This window comes from Zingiber officinale, chromosome 8B (assembly GCF_018446385.1).
Source record: "Zingiber officinale cultivar Zhangliang chromosome 8B, Zo_v1.1, whole genome shotgun sequence".
Lineage (NCBI taxonomy): Eukaryota > Viridiplantae > Streptophyta > Magnoliopsida > Zingiberales > Zingiberaceae > Zingiber > Zingiber officinale.
Genome location: NC_056001.1, coordinates 29,961,683 through 29,984,616, shown reverse-complemented (window position 1 = coordinate 29,984,616; position 22,934 = coordinate 29,961,683). Strand labels below are relative to the sequence as shown.

The window sequence follows — 22,934 nt, the reverse complement described above, 5'->3', positions numbered from 1 at the left end:
CGATTTGATGTGGACATCAACCGTAGACACGCGTTTAAGGCCGCCGCTAGACCATCGATGGAAATAAGGGTTTAAGGTCGCCGCTCGACCGTCGGTGAAGATGAGGGTTTAACGTTGCCACTCGACGATTTGGTGTATACTCGAGTTTAAGGTCGCCACTCGACCGCTGATGAAGACAAGAGTTTAACGTCGCCGCTCGATGGTTTGATGTATACTCGAGTTTAGGTCGTCGCTCGACTGCTGATGGAGACAAGAGTTTAACGTCGCCGCTCGACGGTTTGATGTATTACCGAGTGCGAGTCAATTACAATGCATGGAGTTGATTGTCATATACCTGCATACAAGGAATTGGTTGCTTGGGATCTACCGGTTGCTTGAAATCAATTACCGTGTGCAAGTCAACTTTATTGCATGGAGTCGATGGCATATTCCATGTCGTATGTCAGCGCACGTGAGGGATTATTTGCTATGAATCAATTATCGTGTGCGAGTCAGCTTCACTACATGGAGTCGATTGTCGTATACCAGTGCAAGCAAGGGATTGATTACGACCCTCTTCATCACGGAGTTGTCACTTGAGGAGCTGCTGGGTCAGTTTTGTGTCCTCGGCGTGGAGGTTGGCCGGAGTCAACTTACCACTACAAGAATTTCTAGATTTAACCACACCTAATAGACAACAGTTTTTCAAGAAATTGTTGTCTTTTTTCCATTTAACAACAGTTTTATTGAAAACTTTTATTGTTCACCATAATGTTTTTTAAATAACAACAGTTTTTCAAAAAACTGTTGTCTAATGTGTGTCAAAGACAACATTTTTAAAAAACTATTGTCTTTTAGTGTTGCTTATGTGATAATATACAACAGTTTTATTAAACTGTTGTCTATTGAATGCTGTTGAATCTTAAAAACACAACAATTTTTTTAACTTTATGAAAAAAAACCTAAAACCCACTTCTCAACTCTTTCCACCCGAGCCCTAGGTTTTTAACGTCGCCGAGTCCTCCCTCTCCTCTCTCACGCGACGCCGACACTGCCGAGCTCTCCCTTCCTTCGCAAAGCCGTCATCGCCTTGGCTTGAGGACAGATCGACAACGCCGTTGATCGAGGGAGTGCGTAGGTTCCCTGTGCTCCGATTTACCCTGGATCGTCGTCAGCGTCTGAGGTATAGTCGTGCCCTAATTTTTGTTCTGGTGCCGTGGGATCAAGCTAGAGCCATCCGATCGCCGGCCATCCCTTCGACACTATCAAGGTTGGTCCCTTCGCTGCTTCCGCTTTATGTATTCTTTTCTTAAATTCTTCTTTAGGGTTTCCCCTCCAGTTTTGCTCCTTTTCCCTCTTTCCATTGGATCTATGAGGTGCTGGGTGATTCTTACAAGGAGTTGTCTATTTGATCCTGGATGTTTGTACTATTAACAGGGAAGCGTTCAAATTGTTTGATTGGACGTGTTTATGCCCTTTTTGCTTGATGATCTGAACTAATTGACTGATTTGAGCAACAGATGAGGCTGTTGACTAGTTAGGATGAAGGTCGTCATCATTTCTGGCATGAGTGGAGCAATGTGTTTGCCTTTGATAAACTTTATACAATCTTTGCTCCAGGAATATGCGTGACTTGACAGTGTATTTTTTTATAAAGTTGTCGAAGTCATATGGATATTCTGTTTCTTTGATTTTGTTGTTTGCATATGTAAGGAAATAGTTTCCTTCAACATGTGGAGCATGGTAAAGATTGAACTGTGTAGCAAAATTATTGAAGAAGATAGGCACTCTTAACATTATCGTTGTGTTTGAAAAACTTATAGCATCATCTTGTGTGGTAGAAACTTGTGCAACTAAGTGCACCAGATCCCATGTGATTTAAACATGGGGAAGAGTTCTTTGACAGAAAGTGACACTGAACGCTCAATCATTGAGAATTAATAGGTTGTGGGAGTTCTTATATGTTTCCCGTTTCACATTAGTTTCATTCTATTAATGAAGGACCAACCATTTCCTGAAATTGATGGAAGTGGAATTTTAGTTCAGAAAAATCTATTCATGTTTTTGAGATGAGTTTGCCTTAAGTTATAGTAAAGCATCTAATTGGTGCTCTGTTTCATCTATTTCATCTCATTTTTTAGATGAAAGGAATGAAAGAGTCTTGTTCTCTCTATCATATTCTTTTGGGGAATTGATACTGTTTCTTGGCCATCACGGATGTCAATGCATTGCTTTGGTTAATTCTATTCTTGATTCAGGATGTAAGGAATGTATGACGTTGATGCTTGATCACATGATTCTAGTGAATTGATTCCTTTAAACCACTTGCTTGAGGCTGTTAGATGAGTTCTGGATTGCAAGTGAACTCGTGACGTGTAGTTTTTGCATGGAGCTTCATTCAAGAATTCTGATTAAGTTCTGATTTAAGGGCATATGGGAGGATTCGATCAATTAATCGTATATAGTGGAAGCAGTATTTGGGGCATTAGTGGATAACTTGTTGCTGTTGAAATAGGTTAACTGGTGGGGTTAAGGGAAAAACAAAATTGAAGATTGAACGAAAGGTATTTAAACTTGTAGCAAGGTGCTAGCTGTGTTCCAGATTAGTATGACCAGGAATTGCTAATTATCTGTAAAACACATCTGAGCATCCGTTATTCTTCATGCCAAGGGTGGTAAATAGAGTGTTTGAAAGTGTACGCTCACTATTTACCAGAACAACTTTACTTGATGTTTGTTAAATCTTTAATTTAAGGATCAGGGCATAATATCCTCTGACTTATTGAATATAGCAAATTAGTTTCTTCACAAAATCCATATGATATTGCAATTTCTTGTTCCACCTATACTTTGTTGTTTGTTGGATGACCAATTGCTACCAGCCAGTGGGGACACCACCTAAGACCGAGCAATCAAAGTCAACCCCTGGCCACTGTGCCACTGCTAGGGACCTTTGGACGTCATCGCATTGTCAAAGAGGAAGAGTTAGGTAATGAATTTCCTTACTCTTATACTATTGACCTATTCTCTCATATTTGAAGATGTAATCTATGTGTGATTGATTATGTTAATTAGAGTCAGATGGTAAGGATATGTTGATTAACTTTCAAGTATTGAATAGGTTGGGTGGAGCTAATTAGAGTTTTCTAATTAGATTAAGATTAGGTTTTGTTAGGTCTCTAAATCATTTTATGCATTTTTTAACTTACTTTTGGACAGCGAGTTAGTTCTTTTGATAGAATTATACATCTATGATGCTTAATTTGGGATTGTAGCCTACTTTTTGACCAAAGAAGTCTAGATCAATGATAGATTGTTCACCTTATAGGTTAGGAAAACTTTACAATTGCGCGCTTCTTGTTATTTTTCTTTCTCCATCCTTTTTATGACTTGTGCTATTTACAATTATACTGAATATGCAATTTCCTGTATAATGTTTCAAGTAAATTTGGTTTGGATCATGTTTTCAACCTAACGATGTATAAATATGTTTGAAGAAACATAAGATATACAACAATATGAATGAATCTGTCTGTTGGTCTATATATTTAGTATTATATATTAATTTAGATGCATGACCCTTTTATTTCTGAATGTTTTTATCATCTTCTCTTACTATTTCTTTACTCTATTGAGTGATGAATCGATATATTCTAGCTTCATATGTTTACTTATTTTCATGGTTCCTACATATTTCTTTTTCTTGTTCTTAAATTTCTATCGGTGTTGTTTTTCATACTTTTATTTCTTAATTTATATTTTTCTACTAATCAATATTTACTGTGGACGATGGCCCTATAACAAGAATCCTTTTAAATTTGTTACATCTTAGCTTAATATTTTTTGTTTGTGCAGAAATCCATGCTTTGTTGACAAATCGTGCAGCTTCCTTGTCTGTGGTATTGATTGACGTTTATTGTGTCAATTGAGATAGTTTGAGTTACTTCTTGATGTTGAAATTATGGCCTCTGTTGAGATTTTGAGATTGCACCTATATATGTTGCATCTATTCTCAATCACCATGAATTCATAGTTTCATTTGTTGCTTGGTGTTCAATTATTATAATTTATTAACACATTATTATCTTTCGTTAACTATATAATAAGTTATCTTTTTCATTATTCAATTTTCTTTTCTCTATTGTTATACGATTCATTGTGACCAGGAACCTGTTCTGTCATTTGTGCATTCACAGGGTCATTTGGAGGATTGTCTAATTTCTAAAACCGGTCGAGATGGTGAAGTTCACAGCCGAAGAACTCTGTCGCATCATGGACATGAAGCATAACATCCGCAACATGTCTGTCATTGCACATGCCGATCATGGTTAGTTATTCCCTAGCTCATACTTTCTTGATACCATGTGAAGTAACAAATACATCAAGTGTTGTTTCTTATATTTGCAGGTAAATCAACCCTCATTGATTCTCTTGTTGCTGCTGCCGGAATCATCGCACAAGAAGTCGCTGGAGATGTTAGGATGACTGATACTCGCCAAGACGAGGCTGAACGTGGTATTACAATCAAATCCACTGGGATTTCCCTGTACTATGAAATGACAGAGGAATCCCTAAAAAACTACAAGGGCGAAAGGAGCGGAAATGAATATCTAATCAACCTCATAGATTCACCTGGGCACGTTGACTTTTCTTATTTGGAAGAAAAGTCACTCAAATTGACAACTCTTGTTTGGAAGCTTACACTCAAATTGACAACAAGTTAAAGTATGTACTTGTATGTTTTACACTACCAATCCCATTGCTTGTGTTTGCATATCACCTTTGTTTTAATAGTGTTATCATTTTGTTGGTTGCTTATGAAATTTTGTTGGTTGCTTATGAAATTTCTTCAGAATGTTATAGATATTATTTTTGAATGTTAAAAACATTGTATATTAAATATTATTTTAAAATTTAGTATTTTGAATGATTTATAATATTAGAAAATTGTGTATTAATTTTTTTTTATTTTTTATCTAAAAAAGACAACGGTTTTTCACCGTTGTCGTAGATAGTTTAAAACTATTGTTGAAGACCCTGTTATTAAAGGTAGACGCTCAAAGACAATGGTGAAAAACTGTTGTCTTTGAAGGAAAAGACAACAATTTTTCACCGTTGCAAAAAATGTTGTCTTTGCCTTCAAAGACAACGGTTAAAAACTGTTGTCTTTGGGCACCCCTTTTAACAACACGGCCTTTAACAACAGTTCAAAATGGGCTACGACAAAGGTGAAAAACTGTTGTTGTTAGGCTTTTTTCTTTTAGTGTACGGAGATGGAGCTCCAAGGAGGGCACAGCGGAGGCCATGCTAATACAGTCACTAGTGAGATTAATGTTTGTTAGTATGGTTGTCTAGTTGGGCTTGTACCCGAGATCTTGTGTCCTTATGATGATGGTTGGTATCTGTGTATGCCAACCTACTGTTGTGATACGAATGCCTAGCCTTGTGCGGCATTGTATCCTTAGGCGGCCTTATGGATTTCTCGTTCCGATCTGGAATTGGTCCGGACATGACGGGCGAGGACCTTTGAGCCATAGGTTGTTGTACATTTCTTTCACTCTATATATGATAATTTACCTTTCATCAAAAAAAAAAAAGAGTTTAAGGTCGTCGCTCGACCGCTGATGGAGACAAGAGTTTAATGTCGTCGCTCGACGGTTTGACGTATACTCGAGTTTAAGGTCGTTGCTCGACCGCTGATGGAGACAAAAGTTTAACGTTGCCGCTCGATGGTTTGATGTATACTCGAGTTTAAGGTCGCTGCTCGACTGCTGATGGAGACAAGAGTTTAACGTCGCCGCTCGACGGTTTAATGTATAGTCGAGTTTAAGGTCGTTGCTCAACCGCTGATGGAGACAAGAGTTTAACGTCATCGCTCGATGGTTTGATGTGTTAAGACCGAAATGTAGCTAGAGGGGGGGGGTGAATAGCTCGGCGCGATCTCGTGCTCATCGTTGCTTGCTTCTTCGATGATGTGCAGCGGAAATACAAGAAAACAAACACACAACGCTAACTTAAGGGATTTACTTGGTACCACCTCAAGAAGAGGTGACTAATCCAAGGATCCACACACCCTCCACTATGAAAACACTCCTTTACGGTAACTACCGAAGGCGGAGAAGCCCTACAATACTCTCAATACAACAAGAAACAAAGAGAAGCAAATACAAGGGAAAGCTTACACGGTTTACACAAGAAACCCTAACACTAGCTTCTTCTTCTTGCTGTAGATTCACCTCTTGACTTGGAAATGCCTCCAAGAACCTTCAAGATCTAGCGTGAGAGTTAAGGAGATCGCTGTGGAGAACTGTTGTTTGGATCGGAGCTGAACTGTGCAAGTCCTTTTGAAGGAAAAGCTCGACAACGACTATATCCTGCGCCAACGGTCGGATCCCAATCGATTGAATTGCTCCCAATTGATTGGGGAGGCTTTGGATCGATCGTCCGATCGATCCAAAATGCCTCTGTGCTCTCTGGAATTGCCTGGATCGATCGATCGATCTGGGGCTTATCGCGTAGAATCGCAACTCCCAATCGATCAACCGATCGATTGGAGGCTCCCAATCGATCGATCGATCGATTGGGAGGCTTTCTGTACGATCGAGAATTCTCCCCAATCGATCCACTGATCGATTGGGAGGTTCTCCTTTCGCGGGGCACACCCAATCGATCAACCGATCGATTGGGCATGAGCCAATCAATCGATTGATCGATCTAGCCCATGTGAGACTTGCCAAATCAAGTCTAAACGTCCCTCAAACCAACATCCGGTCAACCATGACCTGTTGGAACATCGTGCCTAGCATCCGGTCACCCTTGACCTGCCAGGACTCCATCACCAAGTGTCTGGTCAATTCCTTTGACCCACTTGGACTTTTCTCCTCGTACCAAGTATCCGGTCAATCCCTTTGACCTACTTGGTCTATCCAACACCAGATGTCCCATAAACCTTGATCCATCCGGATTTCCTGTGCCTGGCTTCACTCACCAGGACTTCCCTTCTGCCTAACTTCACTCACTAGGACTTCTCACCTGCCTGACTTCACTCACCAGGACTTTTACCTAGCTTCACTCACTAGGATTTCCCAACTGCCTAGCTTCACTCACTAGGTCTTTCACCTGGCTTCACTCACCAGGATTTTCCTTCTGCCTAGCTTCACTCACTAGGACTTCTCATCTGCCTGGCTTCACTCACCAGGACTTTCACCTAGCTTCACTCACCAGGATTTTCAACTGTCCGACTTCACTCACCGGAACTTTCCTTCTGCCTAGCTTCACTCACTAGGACTTTCACCTGGCTTCACTCACCAGGATTTTCCAGTCAAGTATCCAGTCAACCTTGACCTACTTGATTCTCCTTCACAATCTTCCCACTGTTGGGACCGAAAAGTAGCTAGAGGGGGGGGGGGGGTGAATAGCTCGTCGCGTGCTCGGTGCTTGGCGTTGCTTGTTTCTTCAAGGATGCACAGCGGAAATACAAAGAAACAAACACAAACACGCTAACACTTGGATTTTACTTGGTATCCACCTTCAAGGGAGGTGACTAATCCAAGGATCCACACAACGCACACACCCTCCACTAATGAAACTCTCCTTTATGGTAACTACCAAGGGCGGAGAAGCCCTACAAGACTCAATACAAGAAGAAGAAAGGGTAGTAAAGAAATACAAGCTTACAAGCTTACAATGAGTGCACAAACCCTAACCCTAGTTTCTTCTTCTTGCTTTGATCCGCCTCTTGACTTGGAAGAGCCTCCAAGAACCTTCAAGAACTGGCGATCTCGAGCTTGAGAAGAGCTGTGGAGGAGCTGGTGAATATCTGAAATGAATCGGTGAAGAAGTGCCGAAGACAACGCTCGCCTGCGGCTCAAATACGACTCAACGGTCGGATCCCAATCGATTCGATTATTCCCAATCGATCGGGGAGGCTTTGGATCGATCCATGGATCGATCTAGAGCGCCTCTGTGCTCTGGAAAAATGCCTAGATCGATCCACGGATCGATCCAGCGCTTATCACGCGAAGCAACAGCGTCCCAATCGATCCACTGATCGATTGAGACCTCTGGATCGATCCACTGATCGATCCAGAGGCTTTCTGTTCGCTGGGAAAGGTCTGGATCGATCCACTGATCGATCCAGCACTTGGTTTTTGCCCAAAACCAAGTCCCAAACCTCCCAAACCAACATCCGGTCAACCTTAACCTGTTGGTACGTCATGCCTAGCATCTAGTCACTCCCTTGACCTGCTAGGACTCCCTCACCAAGTGTCCGGTCAATCCCTTTGACCCACTTGGACTTTTCTTTCATGCCAAGTATCCGGTCACTCGCTTGACCTACTTGAACTTTCACCTAGCTTCACTCACTAGGACTTTCACCTGGCTTCACTCACCAGGATTTCCATACTGCCTAGCTTCACTCACTAGGACTTTCACCTGGCTTCACTCACCAGGACTTCCACCTGGCTTCACTCACCAGGATTTCCATACTGCCTAGCTTCACTCACTAGGACTTTCACAATCAAGTATCCGGTTAACCTTGACCTACTTGACTCTTCTGCAATCAACCTTTCATTGTCAAACATCGAAATCCAAACCAAGACTCAAGCTTGGTCAACCAGGTCAACCTTGACCTAAGGGATATTGCACCAACAATCTCCCCCTTTTTGATGTTTGACAATACAACAATAACATTTACAATACCACATGTAAGTTAGGTTAATCCCATAGCCTCCTTCTTCATGCCACTAGGTAATGAACACATAAGTTAAGCTCTTCATTCTCCCCCTAAGAGGGCAAACTCCCTCTAGGTAATGAAAGCCTAACTTACCCCCTTTCATAAGTCCTTTCATTCTCCCCCTATTGGCACACATCAACCCATCTTTGAGCACACATCAACCCGTGCCTCAATTTTGGGCACACTTCAACAAATGCCTCATTGTTGAAAACTCTCCCCCTGAAGAGTTGCTCATCGTTGTTCACAACTTCACTCGTTGTGACCAACACGATAATGAAGGACCCTTCATTTTCAAATAATGCTCGCTCTGGAGCATTAACATGGTCTAATGACCCAAATGAAGGTCCCATACCCTTCATTTATCCTTAACCCTACATTCTTCCTCAATGTAGGCAAATGCCCATCCTTGAGCCTTATCCACTTAACGGAAGGTTAACCACCTTCCAAGGTTCATGAAAAATAATTTTCATGCCTTTAAAGAGTCCCTCCCCCTAAAGACATGGTGGTAACTTCTGTCATTGCACCAACAATGACTTGGAATCCCTAATCCTTTAGGAAACCCAAATTTAGAAGCTTTGAGATTCAAATATTCAAAATTTGAAACAAACCTCACCCTAGACTTCAATATAGTCTTCCTTAACCAATCCATCCTTGTTTTCAATACGAAAACACCCTTTTTATGTATACAAATGTATTTTGAGGGATTTGGAATGGTTACCTAGACTAAAATAGGTTTAAAGATGCTGAAATCAGGCTTTCCCAGCCAAAATCAGCAGCTTGGATCGATTGGAGTTGGGTTACAATCGATTGAACCTTTCTGAATCGATCCACTGATCGATTTAGACTTCCTGGATCGATCGGCTGATCGATCCAGCGAGCTTCTGCTCGCGGGAGACTTGCCTTCTGAATCGATCCATGGATCGATTCAGGCACTCCAATCGATCCATGGATCGATCGGAGCTCTGATAGTTGCTGAATTTTAAAATCAGCCAACTTCAGAAACCCCTAGAAAATTCTACAAAAATCCAAAAATCATGAAATTTCGTGTAGGCATTATTTAGGGCATATACTATCAAGGAAAAATAGTTTTCTATGAAAATACTTCATATTTTCAAAGATTGACACAAACTTGAAAACTTGTAAAAATTTTAGTGTTTTCTTCAAGTTTGTGTCTAACTATTCAATGGTGATTACTATCAAAAGATAGCCTTCACCAAGGTTTTCCAAAATCATTTTGAAAATATTTTTAAACCAATATCCCACCATGTTCCTTGGGCTTAATGCACATGACTTGTGCATTAGCTTTCCCAATGATGGGAAAACACATAACTATGTGTTTTGATGACTCTAAAACTCAAAAGAATGCACTAAATCAGCATCTTGAGTTTTATTCATCTTCCTAACATCTCACTTGTATCTAATGTGCACTAAAACACATACAAGTCACCTTATAGTCCTTGTGAGATGTGAGATTTTGGTTTTGCCTTATTCTAGGGATCATGCATATCTATCTAGGCATTTTAGAGATATTAGACATCCACCTAGGATGTCACTTGTTAATAAGTGTTGTTAAATGCCATTTGTCCTTAATTACAAGGAATTAAACTTAATGCATGATTATGTTATGACATACATCAAAAGGAACTAATTTTTCAAAAGAAAATATCCTATAACTACATGATGTATGAATGTCATGACATGGTATTTTTTGAATTTTTCATAATAAGTCATGAATGCATAAATAAAAACATGATGTCATGGCATATAATGGGCAACCAAATATGACAAGATTTAGCATAATTAAAATATACCTAGATTATCTATCTAAGTATCCTTAACCCTTAGCTAATCCTTAAGCATAAACCCTAGATTGCCCAATTTCCTTAAGAAAATGCCAAAACCCAACTTGACATTTCTTTAATCTCTTGAATTAATTATGCCAATTAAAAATTTAAAACATTCCTCAAATGTTGGCATATTTCATTTTCCCATAAGAGTAATCACTTTAAATTAAGGCTTAGATTTGCCTTAAATTCCTAAGACAATACCAAAGTCTCAATTTGGTATTTCTTAACACTTGATTTCTTGTGCCATTTAAAGTCATCTCAAATTTCTTCCTTTATAGCACATTTTACTCTTTCCAAGAGTAAATAAACATTTCATTTCATTTTCAAAGGTTAGCAAAAACCTTGAAAATGCTCTTTGAGTGTCAATTTCCTCAAAGTTGGGTTAACTACCCTTCTAATCGGAGTTGACACTCTCTAACCCATCTATGGGGTAGAGAAGATGCTCCTAGGAACCCAGCACCTATTGGTGCTCCTTGGATGCTCTAGGTACTCACTAGGGATTACTTCCCTAGATACCTTCCTAGTGACCTTGTTGGGCTTCCTAGAAGCCTTGGTCACATTTTCTAGGTCAACTCTAGGGATAGCCTCCCTTGTGACCTTGTTAGTGGCTTTCTTAGACTTCTTAGAAGTCTTAATCACATTTGTCGCAAAAATACTCTTAGGGATGACTTCCCTAGTATTCTTGGCTTGACCACTGGACCTAGGTTTTGTTCCATAACTATATGGAACTCTATGGTACGAGGGCACATCCTTTTTAGCCTTTGGTTTGTATCCCAACCCTCTATGGCCATTTGATGGCTTTGATTTTCCTAGCCCTAGGTATTGCTCATTTTGCCATTGTAGGATATTTTCCATCCTTTTTAGGGTCTTTTCCATTTTATCAAGTCTTGACCTCAAGACTTGATTTTCTATCATTAAATCCTTAGGTTTTGGTCCATGAGCATTTTTGTTCTTGGGCATGTATCTATTATCCTTAGTGTTCCCGCCCAAGTGTCTATCTACCTTCCTAACCTTAGGTTGGGTAGTTTTGGCATGTAGGGCCACATGCTTTTCCTTAAAGCCCTCATGCTTTCTATTCTTATGGTAAATTGCATTAAAATGATAAAAATTAGAACTACCATGCTTTTTACCATAATGTAAAGGGGTAGGCTCAATAAAAGTTACCTTCCTTTTTACCTTAGAGGCTCCCCCTTGACTTGAGCTTCCTCCTTGAGCCTTGACCATCTTCTTCCCCTTAGGGCATTGACTCCGGTAATGCCCCTTTTTATTGCAAGAGAAACACACAATGTGCTCCTTGCTCTTCTTTGTTCCGGGGATGGTCTCCTTTGGCTTCTCCTTGCCCTTAGGTGCCACTTGGCCCTTCTTCTTGGCTAATTTAGGGCACTTACTTTTGTAGTGCCCATGTTCCCTACATTCAAAGCATATAATATGATTTTTATTATTAATTAAAATATTTATACCTTTGCTTGTAGGGGTGGCATCTTTTCCTTTGGATCCGGAGGTGGAAACTTCCTCTTGATCGGACCTTGATTCCCCTCCATTTGATTTTTCTTGACTTGTGGAGGTAGAATCTTCTTCCTCCTCTTCGTCTCTTGACTCGGACGTGGAGGCTTCTCCTTCTTCTTGATCCGGCGTCACCAAGGATCGCTCCCCCTCAATCCTAGAGGTGGAGGCTTCATCATCGTGAATATGAAACAAGGAGTATGCTCCCTCCTTGTTCCCTTCGATGCATTCCCTTGAGGATGAAGCTTCTTCTTGGACTTCCTCTTCTTCGGAAGTTGAGCATCTCTCAACTTCGGAGTCCTCCTCTTGGTCTTGCTCCAAAGAGTCACCCTCTCTGGATTCTTCTTGCTCTTGTACAGTGGAGGGGATCTCTTCATGAAGCTTGGCCAATTTACTCCATAATTCCTTTGCATCTTCAAATTCTCCAATTTTGCAAAGGATGGTGCTTGGCAATAAATTTACCAAAAGCTTGGTCACTTTGTCAATGGCCTCGCACCTTTGGACTTGCTCCGAGCTCCATTTGCTTTTCTTGAGAAGCTTGCCCTTGGAGTTTGTTGGAGCCTTGAAGCCTTCCATTAGAGCAAACCATTGCTCTATCTCCATCATCAAGAAATTTTCAATTCTTGATCTCCAAGAATCGAAGCTTGTGGATGTGTATGGTGGAGCCACCCTTGTATCAAATCCAAATCCATCTTGGAATTGCATCTTGAAGTTGAGCTTCTTGAATCCTTTGACTTTGATGAATTTGCTCCAACTTCTTCACCCTCTAGCTTTGCTTGTTTTGTTTGCCCCTTCCGGCGATGATTCCGATGAAGAGCGGCCTCGCTCTGATACCACTTGTTGGGACCGAAAAGTAGCTAGGGGGGGGGGGGGGGTGAATAGCTCGTCGCGTGCTCGGTGCCTGGCGTTGCTTGTTTCTTCAAGGATGCACAGCGGAAATACAAAGAAACAAACACAAACACAAACACGCTAACACTTGGATTTTACTTGGTATCCACCTCCAAGAGAGGTGACTAATCCAAGGATCCACACAACGCACGCACCCTCCACTAATGAAACTCTTCTTTATGGTAACTACCAAGGGCGGAGAAGCCCTACAAGACTCAATACAAGAAGAAGAAAGGGTAGTAAAGAAATACAAGCTTACAAGCTTACAATGAGTGCACAAACCCTAACCCTAGTTTCTTCTTCTTGCTTTGATCCGCCTCTTGACTTGGAAGAGCCTCCAAGAACCTTCAAGAATTGGCAATCTCGAGCTTGAGAAGAGCTGTGGAGGAGCTGGTGAAGATCTGAAATGAATCGGTTAAGAAGTGCCGAAGACAACGCTCGCCTGCGGCTCAAATACGACTCAACGGTCGGATCCCAATCGATTCGATTATTCCCAATCGATCGGGGAGGCTTTGGATCGATCCACGGATCGATCCAGAGCGCCTCTGTGCTCTGGAAAAACGCCTGGATCGATCCACGGATCGATCCAGCGCTTATCGCGCGAAGCAGCAGCGTCCCAATCGATCCACTGATCGATTGAGACCTCTGGATCGATCCACTGATCGATCCAGAGGCTTTTTGTTCGCTGGGAAAGGTCTGGATCGATCCACTGATCGATCCAGAGCCTGGATCGATCCACTGATCGATCCAACACTTGGTTTTTGCCCAAAACCAAGTCCCAAACCTCCCAAACCAACATCCGGTCAACCTTAACCTGTTGGTACGTCATGCCTAGCATCTAGTCACTCCCTTGACCTGCTAGGACTCCCTCACCAAGTGTCCGGTCAATCCCTTTGACCCACTTGGACTTTTCTTTCATGCCAAGTATCCGGTCACTCGCTTGACCTACTTGAACTTTCACCTAGCTTCACTCACTAGGGTTTTCAATCTGCCTAGCTTCACTCACTAGGACTTTCACCTGGCTTCACTCACTAGGGTTTTCAATCTGCCTAGCTTCACTCACTAGGACTTTCACCTGGCTTCACTCACCAAGATTTCCATACTGCCTAGCTTCACTCACTAGGACTTTCACAATCAAGTATCCAGTCAACCTTGACCTACTTGACTCTTCTGCAATCAACCTTTCATTGTCAAACATCGAAATCCAAACCAAGACTCAAGCTTGGTCAACCAGGTCAACCTTGACCTAAGGGATATTGCACCAACACCCACATGAACAATCGCACCTGCAATCTCCATGTGTTGTCTACATGTATTGTCAAACATTGAAACTCAAACATCAAGACTCGAGCTCGAACCAATTCAAGCTCAGTCAACCAGGTCAACCTTGACCTAGGGAATATTGCACCAACAATCTCCCCCTTTTTGATGTTTAATAATACCTTTAAGTTAGGCTAATCTCATAGCCTCAACTTCCTTCATGCCAATGTATGAATGAGGGTTTCCTTCATTCTTCCCCTTTCCTAGATGACAAACTCCCTCTTTAGGAAATGAAGGTCTAACTTAACTACACATTCTCCCCCTATTGGCACACATCAAAAACTCTCCCCCTGAAGAGTTATCCAACGTTGTTTATGCCTTCACTCGTTGTTCACAATACAATAACGAAGGTCTCATACCCTTCATCATTCTCAGCGCTCATCCTTGAGCATATACCACTTGGTATATTCACACACAATTCAAATGAAGGTCCCATACCCTTCATTGCCATCAAATGCTCATCCGTGAGCATACATCACATGAAAAATGAAGATATCCACTCTCCATTATATTCAAATGCCCAACCTTGAGCATTTTTACTAAAGAAGGTTAACCACCTTCCAAGGTGTAAGAAAAATAGATTTTCATGTCCTTAAAGAGTAACTCCCCCTAAAGACATGCACGTAACTTCTGTCATTGCACCAACAATGACTTGGAATCCCTAAACCTTTAGGAAACCCAAATTTTGAAGTTTTGAGGTTCACAAATTCAATATTGAACTCAAACCTCAACCTAAACCTTTACTTAGTCTCCCTTAACCAATCCGTCCTTGTTTTCATTATGAAAACTTCCCCTAAATGTATACAAATGTGTTTTGAGGGGTAAGGAATGGTTACCTAGACTAAAGGTGATTCAAAATGCTGAAATCAAGCTTTCCCAGCCAAAATCAGCATTCCCAATCGATTGGAGTTAGGTCCCAATCGATTGAACCTGCGTGAATCGATCCACTGATCGATTCAAGGGTGGTGGATCGATCGGCTGATCGATCCAGCGAGCTTCTGCTCGCGGAAAACTCCTCTCAATCGATCGCCCGATCGATCGAGGCACTCCAATCGATCGACTGATCGATTGGAGCTCTGAAAAACTGAAAACTTATTTCAGTGACTTTCAGAAACTCCCCTAAAATTCTACAAAATTCCAAAAAATCATGAGAATTCATGTAGACATTATTTAGGGTATATATTATCAAGGAAAAATAATTTTTTATTTTCCAAGATTGATACAAACTTGAAAACTTGTAAAAACTTTAGTGTTTTCTTCTAGTTTGTGTCTAACTTTTCAATGATGATTACTATCAAAAGATAGTCTTCACCAAAGTTTTCCAAAGTATATTTAAAATCATTTTGAAAACCAATATCCAACCATATTCTTTGGGTTCAATGCACATGACTTGTACATTAGCTTTCTCAATGATTGGAAAACACATAACTATGTGTTTTGATGAACTTAAAACTCAAAAGAATGCACTAAATCAACATCTTGAGTTTTGTTCATCATCCTAGCATCTCACTTGTATTCAATGTGTATGAAATCACATACAAGTCACCTTATAGTTCTTAGTGAGATGTAAACTTTGGTTTTGCCCTAATCTAGGGATCATACATATCTATCTAGGTATTTTGAGGTTATGAACATCCACCAAGGATGTTACTTGTTAATAAATGACATTTGTCCTTAATTTTAAGGAATTTAAAAATTATGCATGATGCGATATGATATACATCAAAGATAAATAACTTTCAACAAAAAAAAAAATCTCTATGACTACATGATGTATGTATGACATGACATGGTATTTTTATGTTTTTCATAATAAGGCATGAGTGCAAGAATAAATATGATGTTATGACATATGATGGGCAAACAAAGCATGACAAATTAGCATAAATAAAATACATATAATAACTATCTAAGTATCCTTAAACCTTAGCTAACTTAAAGTTTAAACCCCTACATTGCCCAAAATGTCCCAAGAAAATGCCAAAACCTAATTTTGACATTTCTTTTACTTTTCCTAATTTTTGTCAATTTAAATTAAGTATATTCCTCAAATTTTGGCACAAATTACTCTATTAAAGAGTAACAAACATAAATCAAGGCTTAGATTTGCCTTTAACTTCCCAATAAAATGCCAAAAACCCAACTTGGCATTTCTTTACACTTAATTTCTTGTGCCAATCAAGATTATATCAAATTTCTCAACCTATGGCACATCTTACTCTTTTCAAGAGTAAACCATCTATCCATATCATTTTCAAAGGTTAACAATAACCTTGAAAATGCTCTTAGAGTGCCAACTTCATCATGATTGGGTTAACTACCCTTTCAATTAGAGTTGACACTCTCTAACCCATCTAAGGGGTAGAGAAAATACTCCTAGGAACCAAATACCTATTGGTGCTCCTTGAATGCTCTAGGTACTCACTAGGAATAGCCTCCCTAGATACCTTCCTAATGACCTTGTTAGGCTTCTTAGGGGTCGGCCTTAGTCACATTTTCTAGGTCAACCCTAAGGATTGCTTCCCTTGTGACCTTCTTAGTGACTTTCTTAGACTTCTTAGAAGTCTTAGTCACGTTTGGTATTGCAAAAATACTTCTAGGGATAACTTCCCTAGTATTTTTGACTTGACCATTTGACTTAGGGTTGGTTCCATAATTATATGGAACCATATGGTAAGAAGGCACATCCTTTTTAGTTTTAGGTTTGTATCCCAAACCTCTATGGCCCTTGGATGACCCTTGTTGTCCTAAACCTAGACTTTGCTCATTTTTCCCTTTTAAGATATTTTCCATTCTTTTTAGGGTCTTTTCTAATTTATCAAGTCTTGACCTCAAGACTTGATTTTCTCTCATTAAATCTTTAGTTTTTGATTTTTCATTTAATCCTTGAGCATTTTTATTTATAGGCTTATAACTATGGTCCTTAGTGTTATTGCCTAAGCTTTTACCTACCTTCCTAACCCTAGGTATGGTAGTCTTAGCATGGAGAGTCATATGTTTTTCTTTTATGCTATCATGCTCCCTATTTTTATGGTAAATAGCATTAAAATGATAAAAATTTGAATTTGCATGCTTTTTGCCATTATTTAAAGGGGTAGGCTCAATAAATGATACCTTTCATTTTACCTTGGAGGCTCCCCCTTGACTCATGTTTCCTCCTTGAGCCTTGACTGCTTTCTTCCCCTTGGGACATTGACTCCGATAGTGTCCCCTTTGATTGCAAGAAAAGCACACAATGTGCTCCTTGCTCTTCTTTCTCCCGGGAGCGATCTCTTTGGGCTTCTCCTTTCCCTTTGGTGCCACTTGACCCTTCTTCTTGGCCAATTTAGGGCATTTGCTCTTGTAGTGCCCATGTTCCCTACACTCAAAGCATATAATGTGATTTTTATTTTTAAATGAAATATTTATACCTTCATGTGTAGGGATGACATCTTCTCCTTTTGATCCGGAGGTAGAAACTTCCTCTTGTTCCGACAATGATGCTCCTCCAATAGATTTGACTTGACTTGTGGAGGTGGAAGCTTCTTCATCCTCTTCTTCTCTTGACCCGGATGTAGAGACTTTTTTTTATTCTTGAACCGGTGTCAACAAAAATCGCTCCCCCTCAATCCTAGAGGTGGAGGCTTCATCATCTTCATCTTGTACATGGAACAAAGAGTATGCTCCCTCTTTGCTCTTTTCATTGCATTCCTTTGAAGATGAGGCTTCTTGGACTTCTTCTTCGGAAGTTGAGCATCTCTCAACTTCAGAGTCCACTTGCTCTTGGTCTTGCTCCAATGAGTCGTCCTCTTTGGATTCTTCATTGTTTTGTACAGTGGAGGGGATCTCATGTATTTTTGCTACTTTGCTCCATATCTCCTTTGCATCTTCAAATTCTCCAATTTTGCAAAGAATGGTGCTTGGCAATAAATTAACCAATAATTTGGTTACCTTGTCATTCGCCTTGCACCTTTGAGTTTGTTTTTGGCTCCATTTGCTCTTCTTTAAGATCTTGCCTTTTGAATTCTTTGGAGCTTCGAAGCCTTCCATTAGAGCAAACTATTGCTCTATCTCCATCATAGAAAGTTTTCGATTCTTGATTTCCAAGAATCGAAACTCGTGGATACATATGGTGGAGGCACCCTCGTGTCGAATCCGAATCCATCTCTGAATTCCATTTGAAGTTGAGCTTGATGATGAAGTCTTTGACTTGATGAATTTGCTTCAACTTCTTCACCCTCTAGCTTGTTACCCCTTCCGGTGATGATTCCGGTGAAGAGTGGTCTCGCTCTGATACAACTTGTTAGGACCGAAATGTAGCTAGAGGGGGGAGGGGGTGAATAGCTCGGCGCGATCTCATGCTCGTCGTTGCTTGCTTCTTCGATGATGTGCAGCGGAAATACAAGAAAACAAACACACAACGCTAACACAAGGGATTTACTTGGTATCCACCTCAAGAAGAGGTGACTAATCCAAGGATCCACACACTCACACACCCTCCACTATGAAAACACTCCTTTACGGTAACAACCGAAGGCGGAGAAGCCCTACAATACTCTCAATACAACAAGAAACAAAGAGAAGCAAATACAAGGGAAAGCTTATACGGTTTACACAAGAAACCCTAACCCTAGCTTCTTTTCTTGTTGTAGATTCGCCTCTTGACTTGGAAATGCCTCCAAAAACCTTCAAAATCTGGCGTGAGAGTTAAGGAGATTGCCGTGGAGAACTGCTGTCTGGATCGGAGCTGAACAGTGCAAGTACTTTTGAAGGAAAAGCTCGACAACGACTATATCCTGCGCCAACAGTCGGATCCCAATCGATTGGATTGCTCCCAATCGATTGGGGAGACTTTGGATCAATCGGCCGATCGATCCAGAGCGCTTCTGTGCTCTCTGGAATTGCCTGGATCGATCGACCAATCGATCCGGGGCTTATCGCGCAGAATCGCAACTCCCAATTGATCAACCGATCGATTGGAGGCTCCCAATCGATCGACCGATCTATTGGGAGGCTTTCTGTGCAATCGGGAATTCTCCCCAATCGATCCACTAATCGATTGGGAGGTTCTCCTTCCGCGGGACACACCCAATCGATCAACCGATCGATTGGGCATGAGCCAATCGATCGGTTGATCGATTCAGCCCATGTGAGACTTGCCAAATCAATTCCAAACGTCCCTCAAACCAACATCCGGTTAACCATGACCTGTTGGGACATCATGCCTAGCATCCGGTCACCCTTGACCTGCCAGGACTCCATCACCAAGTGTCTGGTCAATTCTTTTGACTCACTTGGACTTTTCTCCTCGTACCAAGTATCCGGTCAATCCCTTTGACCTACTTGGTTTATCCAACACCAGATGTCTGATCAACCTTTGTCACGCCCCCAGGTAGTCCCTGTCCGAAGAAATTTCGGTAGCATCTCCCCTGTACGGCGGACAATATGAAACTCAGTATACATATATCTATACCTCGGCCACACTCGGCCGGAACAATACATACAAATAGTAAACAATCCACGCAGTTATATTCAACATTTCAACACAGATATAATATGAACAATCCACGCGGTTATATAAGAAAAGATGATATAGAAATCAACGAAGATATACGTACACATCCTACTCCACTACAACGAAGAAACGAAATCCACGAAGTAATGAAATATTCGCAGCGGAAAACAAAAGTAGAAAACCCAATGTGCGTCATAAAGTCCACAATACAAACCCACATCACAAGTATACGTATAAAAGCGAATACATAAAACGATATCTAGAAATCTTCGCGACAAAGGGCCTAGCGACTGGAATCTCTCCTGACGGCCTGAGTTCAAAGAACTCAGCAGGTAAACCAATAGACATGTACAGCAATATATATCCACCAGTAATAGCCTAAGGTACAGTCTCCTAAACCATGGGATCAAGAGTACGGTTCTCTAGCCATACAACCTATGGTATAGTCTCCTAACAGAATAACAGATATGCATAGCTGAAATAAACTGTAGTAACCAACAATAGGCATAAAGTATCCTATAGCAAGAATAATAAGAAAATGCATAATCGTAATAAATCAGACTCACTGCGAGGCTTGTAACCGATCGTAAACATACATGATAAAGATAGTCGAGCAAAAGCATATAACTCAGATGCATGTCAATCATATGCAATCACCAAATGCATCAATCATAATTAATGCAATCTGCATATGATGCAAATGACATGGTCACCCCGACGCCAGTCAGCACACACACAATGGTGAGACCGCGTGAGTAGGGTTGTGACACGTGCACTCTGCCGTCACTACCCCTGAAGAGTGAGTGGACGGGATGCACCGGAGTACACCTATCCTCCAACCTCACTATGGGAGGGAGCGCCATGCTCTCATCTCCCGATACACAATGACGGGGAGGGACCCGGTGTGCTACCACGCCTATCACACTACCCATGAGTGGAGCCTCCAAGGAGCACCACCGAGCAACCTACACACCATGTGTCGTGCCACTACCCATGCAATGGTCACGTGGTGTGCAGGTAGCTAGCCGACGAGCTCAACAATAATGGAGTCGTCAATCGCCCGCATGCAATCATGGTGGTGCGACTACAGTATGTCATACCTGAACATATCCTCCTCCATATGTGTAGATGCCAAACAGATAAACACATATATAACAAGGATAATAAACAGCATAAATCCAAAGACATCACATATAACAATGATGTAAGTATCATGAATCCAAGAGCATGTATCACACATGTAAAGCAACTAATCCAGTAGAGTAGAGCACTATAGATATGCATCTCTATGAACACAGATAAGCATAGCAAGAAAGAAAAACATGCTAGACTAAGGTATAGATGCTAATCGTAGCAACATGTATCAAGTATCAAATAACTAAACCAGGGAATATGCTAACTACCAATCGCTAATAATCGCCTACAGGTATAGAATAAACTATAACCAGAGAAGAGAAAGATCTACCAATTACTAGTAAACATATATAAACTGCACATATCACAAGACAATATCAACAAGATAAGTCAAAGGGTACCCGCCTCAAATAGAAGGTACAATCCAAATCCGAAGTCAACGTCGAGACGCCTGTCTCAAATCAGACTCCTGCGTCAAACAACATATATATTTTATTTAGCTAAATCCACATGAATAGCTAAATAAAATCTCTAACACTAAATTAGGGTAAAACCCTAATCCACAATCTCAACTTACCAATTTAAATCTAATGGTCGATTAGGGTTAGTTACCTAATCCCTAATCACCAATTAGATTAGAAATCCAACGGTTGATTAGGGTTAATTACCCTAACCCTAACCATTTCATTAGATTTCTTCTACACAATTAAATCTACACACATGTATTAACTAATCATGGATTAATCCAATGCATTTCTAATCCAATACATGCATCAAATTCATCTAGAATAAGATCATCAAACTAATATCCAATTTCAATACATGATCTACAACAAGATCAATTATCCTATTCCTTACCTCGAATCCAAGGTGATCACCAATAGATCACAACCAAAGGGTTGCTGCCGGTTAGGGAAAGCTGCTGGATATACCTCAAAGATCACAATCCCAGCCTCACAGCAACAGAACTCACCTCACTGATCGGATCAAGAGAAGAGGTCAACAAGCAGATCACTGATCTCAAATCAAGCAATCCAAGACATCAATCAACCCTTCAATCCTCTGCCCAACAACTCAATTGATCCCATCATCATCAACCGAAACCTAAATTAGCAACAAGGAAGAGGAGACCCAAGATCACCTTCACAGAACCTATCTCACTGGATCAATCGGCTCAATCAATGAATCAAGCAAAAAGATCACCAATCCAAACACCGATCAAATCAACCACCTAACCTTACCTGAGATTGCCGACAGTCAAAGAGAAAGGTAAGAATCAAGGAAGAAGTCTCGAAGCTAGGCACAAACCGAAGAACAGAATAGAGAAAGAATCGATCACTTACCCTCGGAGCCCTAAACGCCTCTTCCTGCCGGCAAATCAGTGGATCTGGCTTGATCCAGCGGCGTCGATCGGAGAATAAAAGGGTCGGCACGCGCAGGGAGAAGGGCTCGGGAAGGGTTTAGAAGAGATCTAGATGATCCAAGCCTCCTGGTTCGATCTCCGGCGATGTACTCCTCAGGCGACGACCACGATTGCCGAAGGTTCGCCGGCTTCGGTTCGTCCGCGAGAGAGAACGAGAGGAAGAAGGGAAAAAGGATCGGGATCGGCGATGGGTTGGGGAACGAATTAATAAAGGAAAAGAATTTATATTAAACACTTTTCCTCACTTAAATGGGTATCCCTAATAGGCTTTATCCGTACCCACCGATCAACCCCTCAAAACCCTCCGTACGAGCTCCGAAAATCCCCAGAAAATTCCTAAAAATTCCGAAAAATTTTATAAGGCTATTTACGAAATAACCCTATTTATTTTATTTTTCCGAGATTTCCTAAGGCGATCGACCGATCGATTGGGAGACTTTCTGTGCAATCGAGAATTCTCCCCAATCGATCCACTGATCGATTGGGAGGTTCTCCTTCCGCGGGACACACCCAATCGATCAACCGATCGATTGGGCATGAGCCAATCGATCGGTTGATCGATCCAGCCCATGTGAGACTTGCCAAATCAATTCCAAACGTCCCTCAAACCAA

General features: G+C 41.0%; 1 protein-coding gene and 1 long non-coding RNA gene across 5 annotated transcripts; one reads left to right on the top strand and one right to left on the bottom strand.

Annotated features, from left to right (window-relative positions):
- Positions 1–965: 965 nt before the first annotated feature.
- LOC122013360 (elongation factor 2-like) lies at positions 966–4,769 on the top strand. 4 transcript variants are annotated; one of them, XR_006120567.1, is made up of 4 exons: positions 966–1,249; positions 2,866–2,968; positions 4,176–4,306; positions 4,387–4,769. XR_006120567.1 is itself a non-coding variant. In XM_042569619.1 (3 exons), exons 2-3 carry the CDS (start codon positions 4,216–4,218, stop codon positions 4,701–4,703), a joined length of 408 nt encoding a protein of 135 aa, XP_042425553.1. In that variant the 5' UTR covers positions 966–1,249; positions 4,176–4,215; the 3' UTR covers positions 4,704–4,769. The 4 variants fall into 4 exon arrangements, 1 of the variants encoding a protein (XP_042425553.1); XR_006120566.1 differs by having other exon boundaries at positions 2,862–2,968; XR_006120565.1 differs by having other exon boundaries at positions 966–2,968; positions 4,387–4,768.
- Positions 4,770–20,972: 16,203 nt separating this feature from the next.
- Positions 20,973–22,664, bottom strand: LOC122016878. Its single transcript, XR_006121217.1, has 3 exons — positions 22,243–22,664; positions 21,758–22,140; positions 20,973–21,368 (listed from the first exon to the last, which is right to left on the bottom strand). It is a non-coding gene; the product is annotated as an uncharacterized LOC122016878 (long non-coding RNA).
- Between the last annotated feature and the right edge of the window lie 270 nt (positions 22,665–22,934).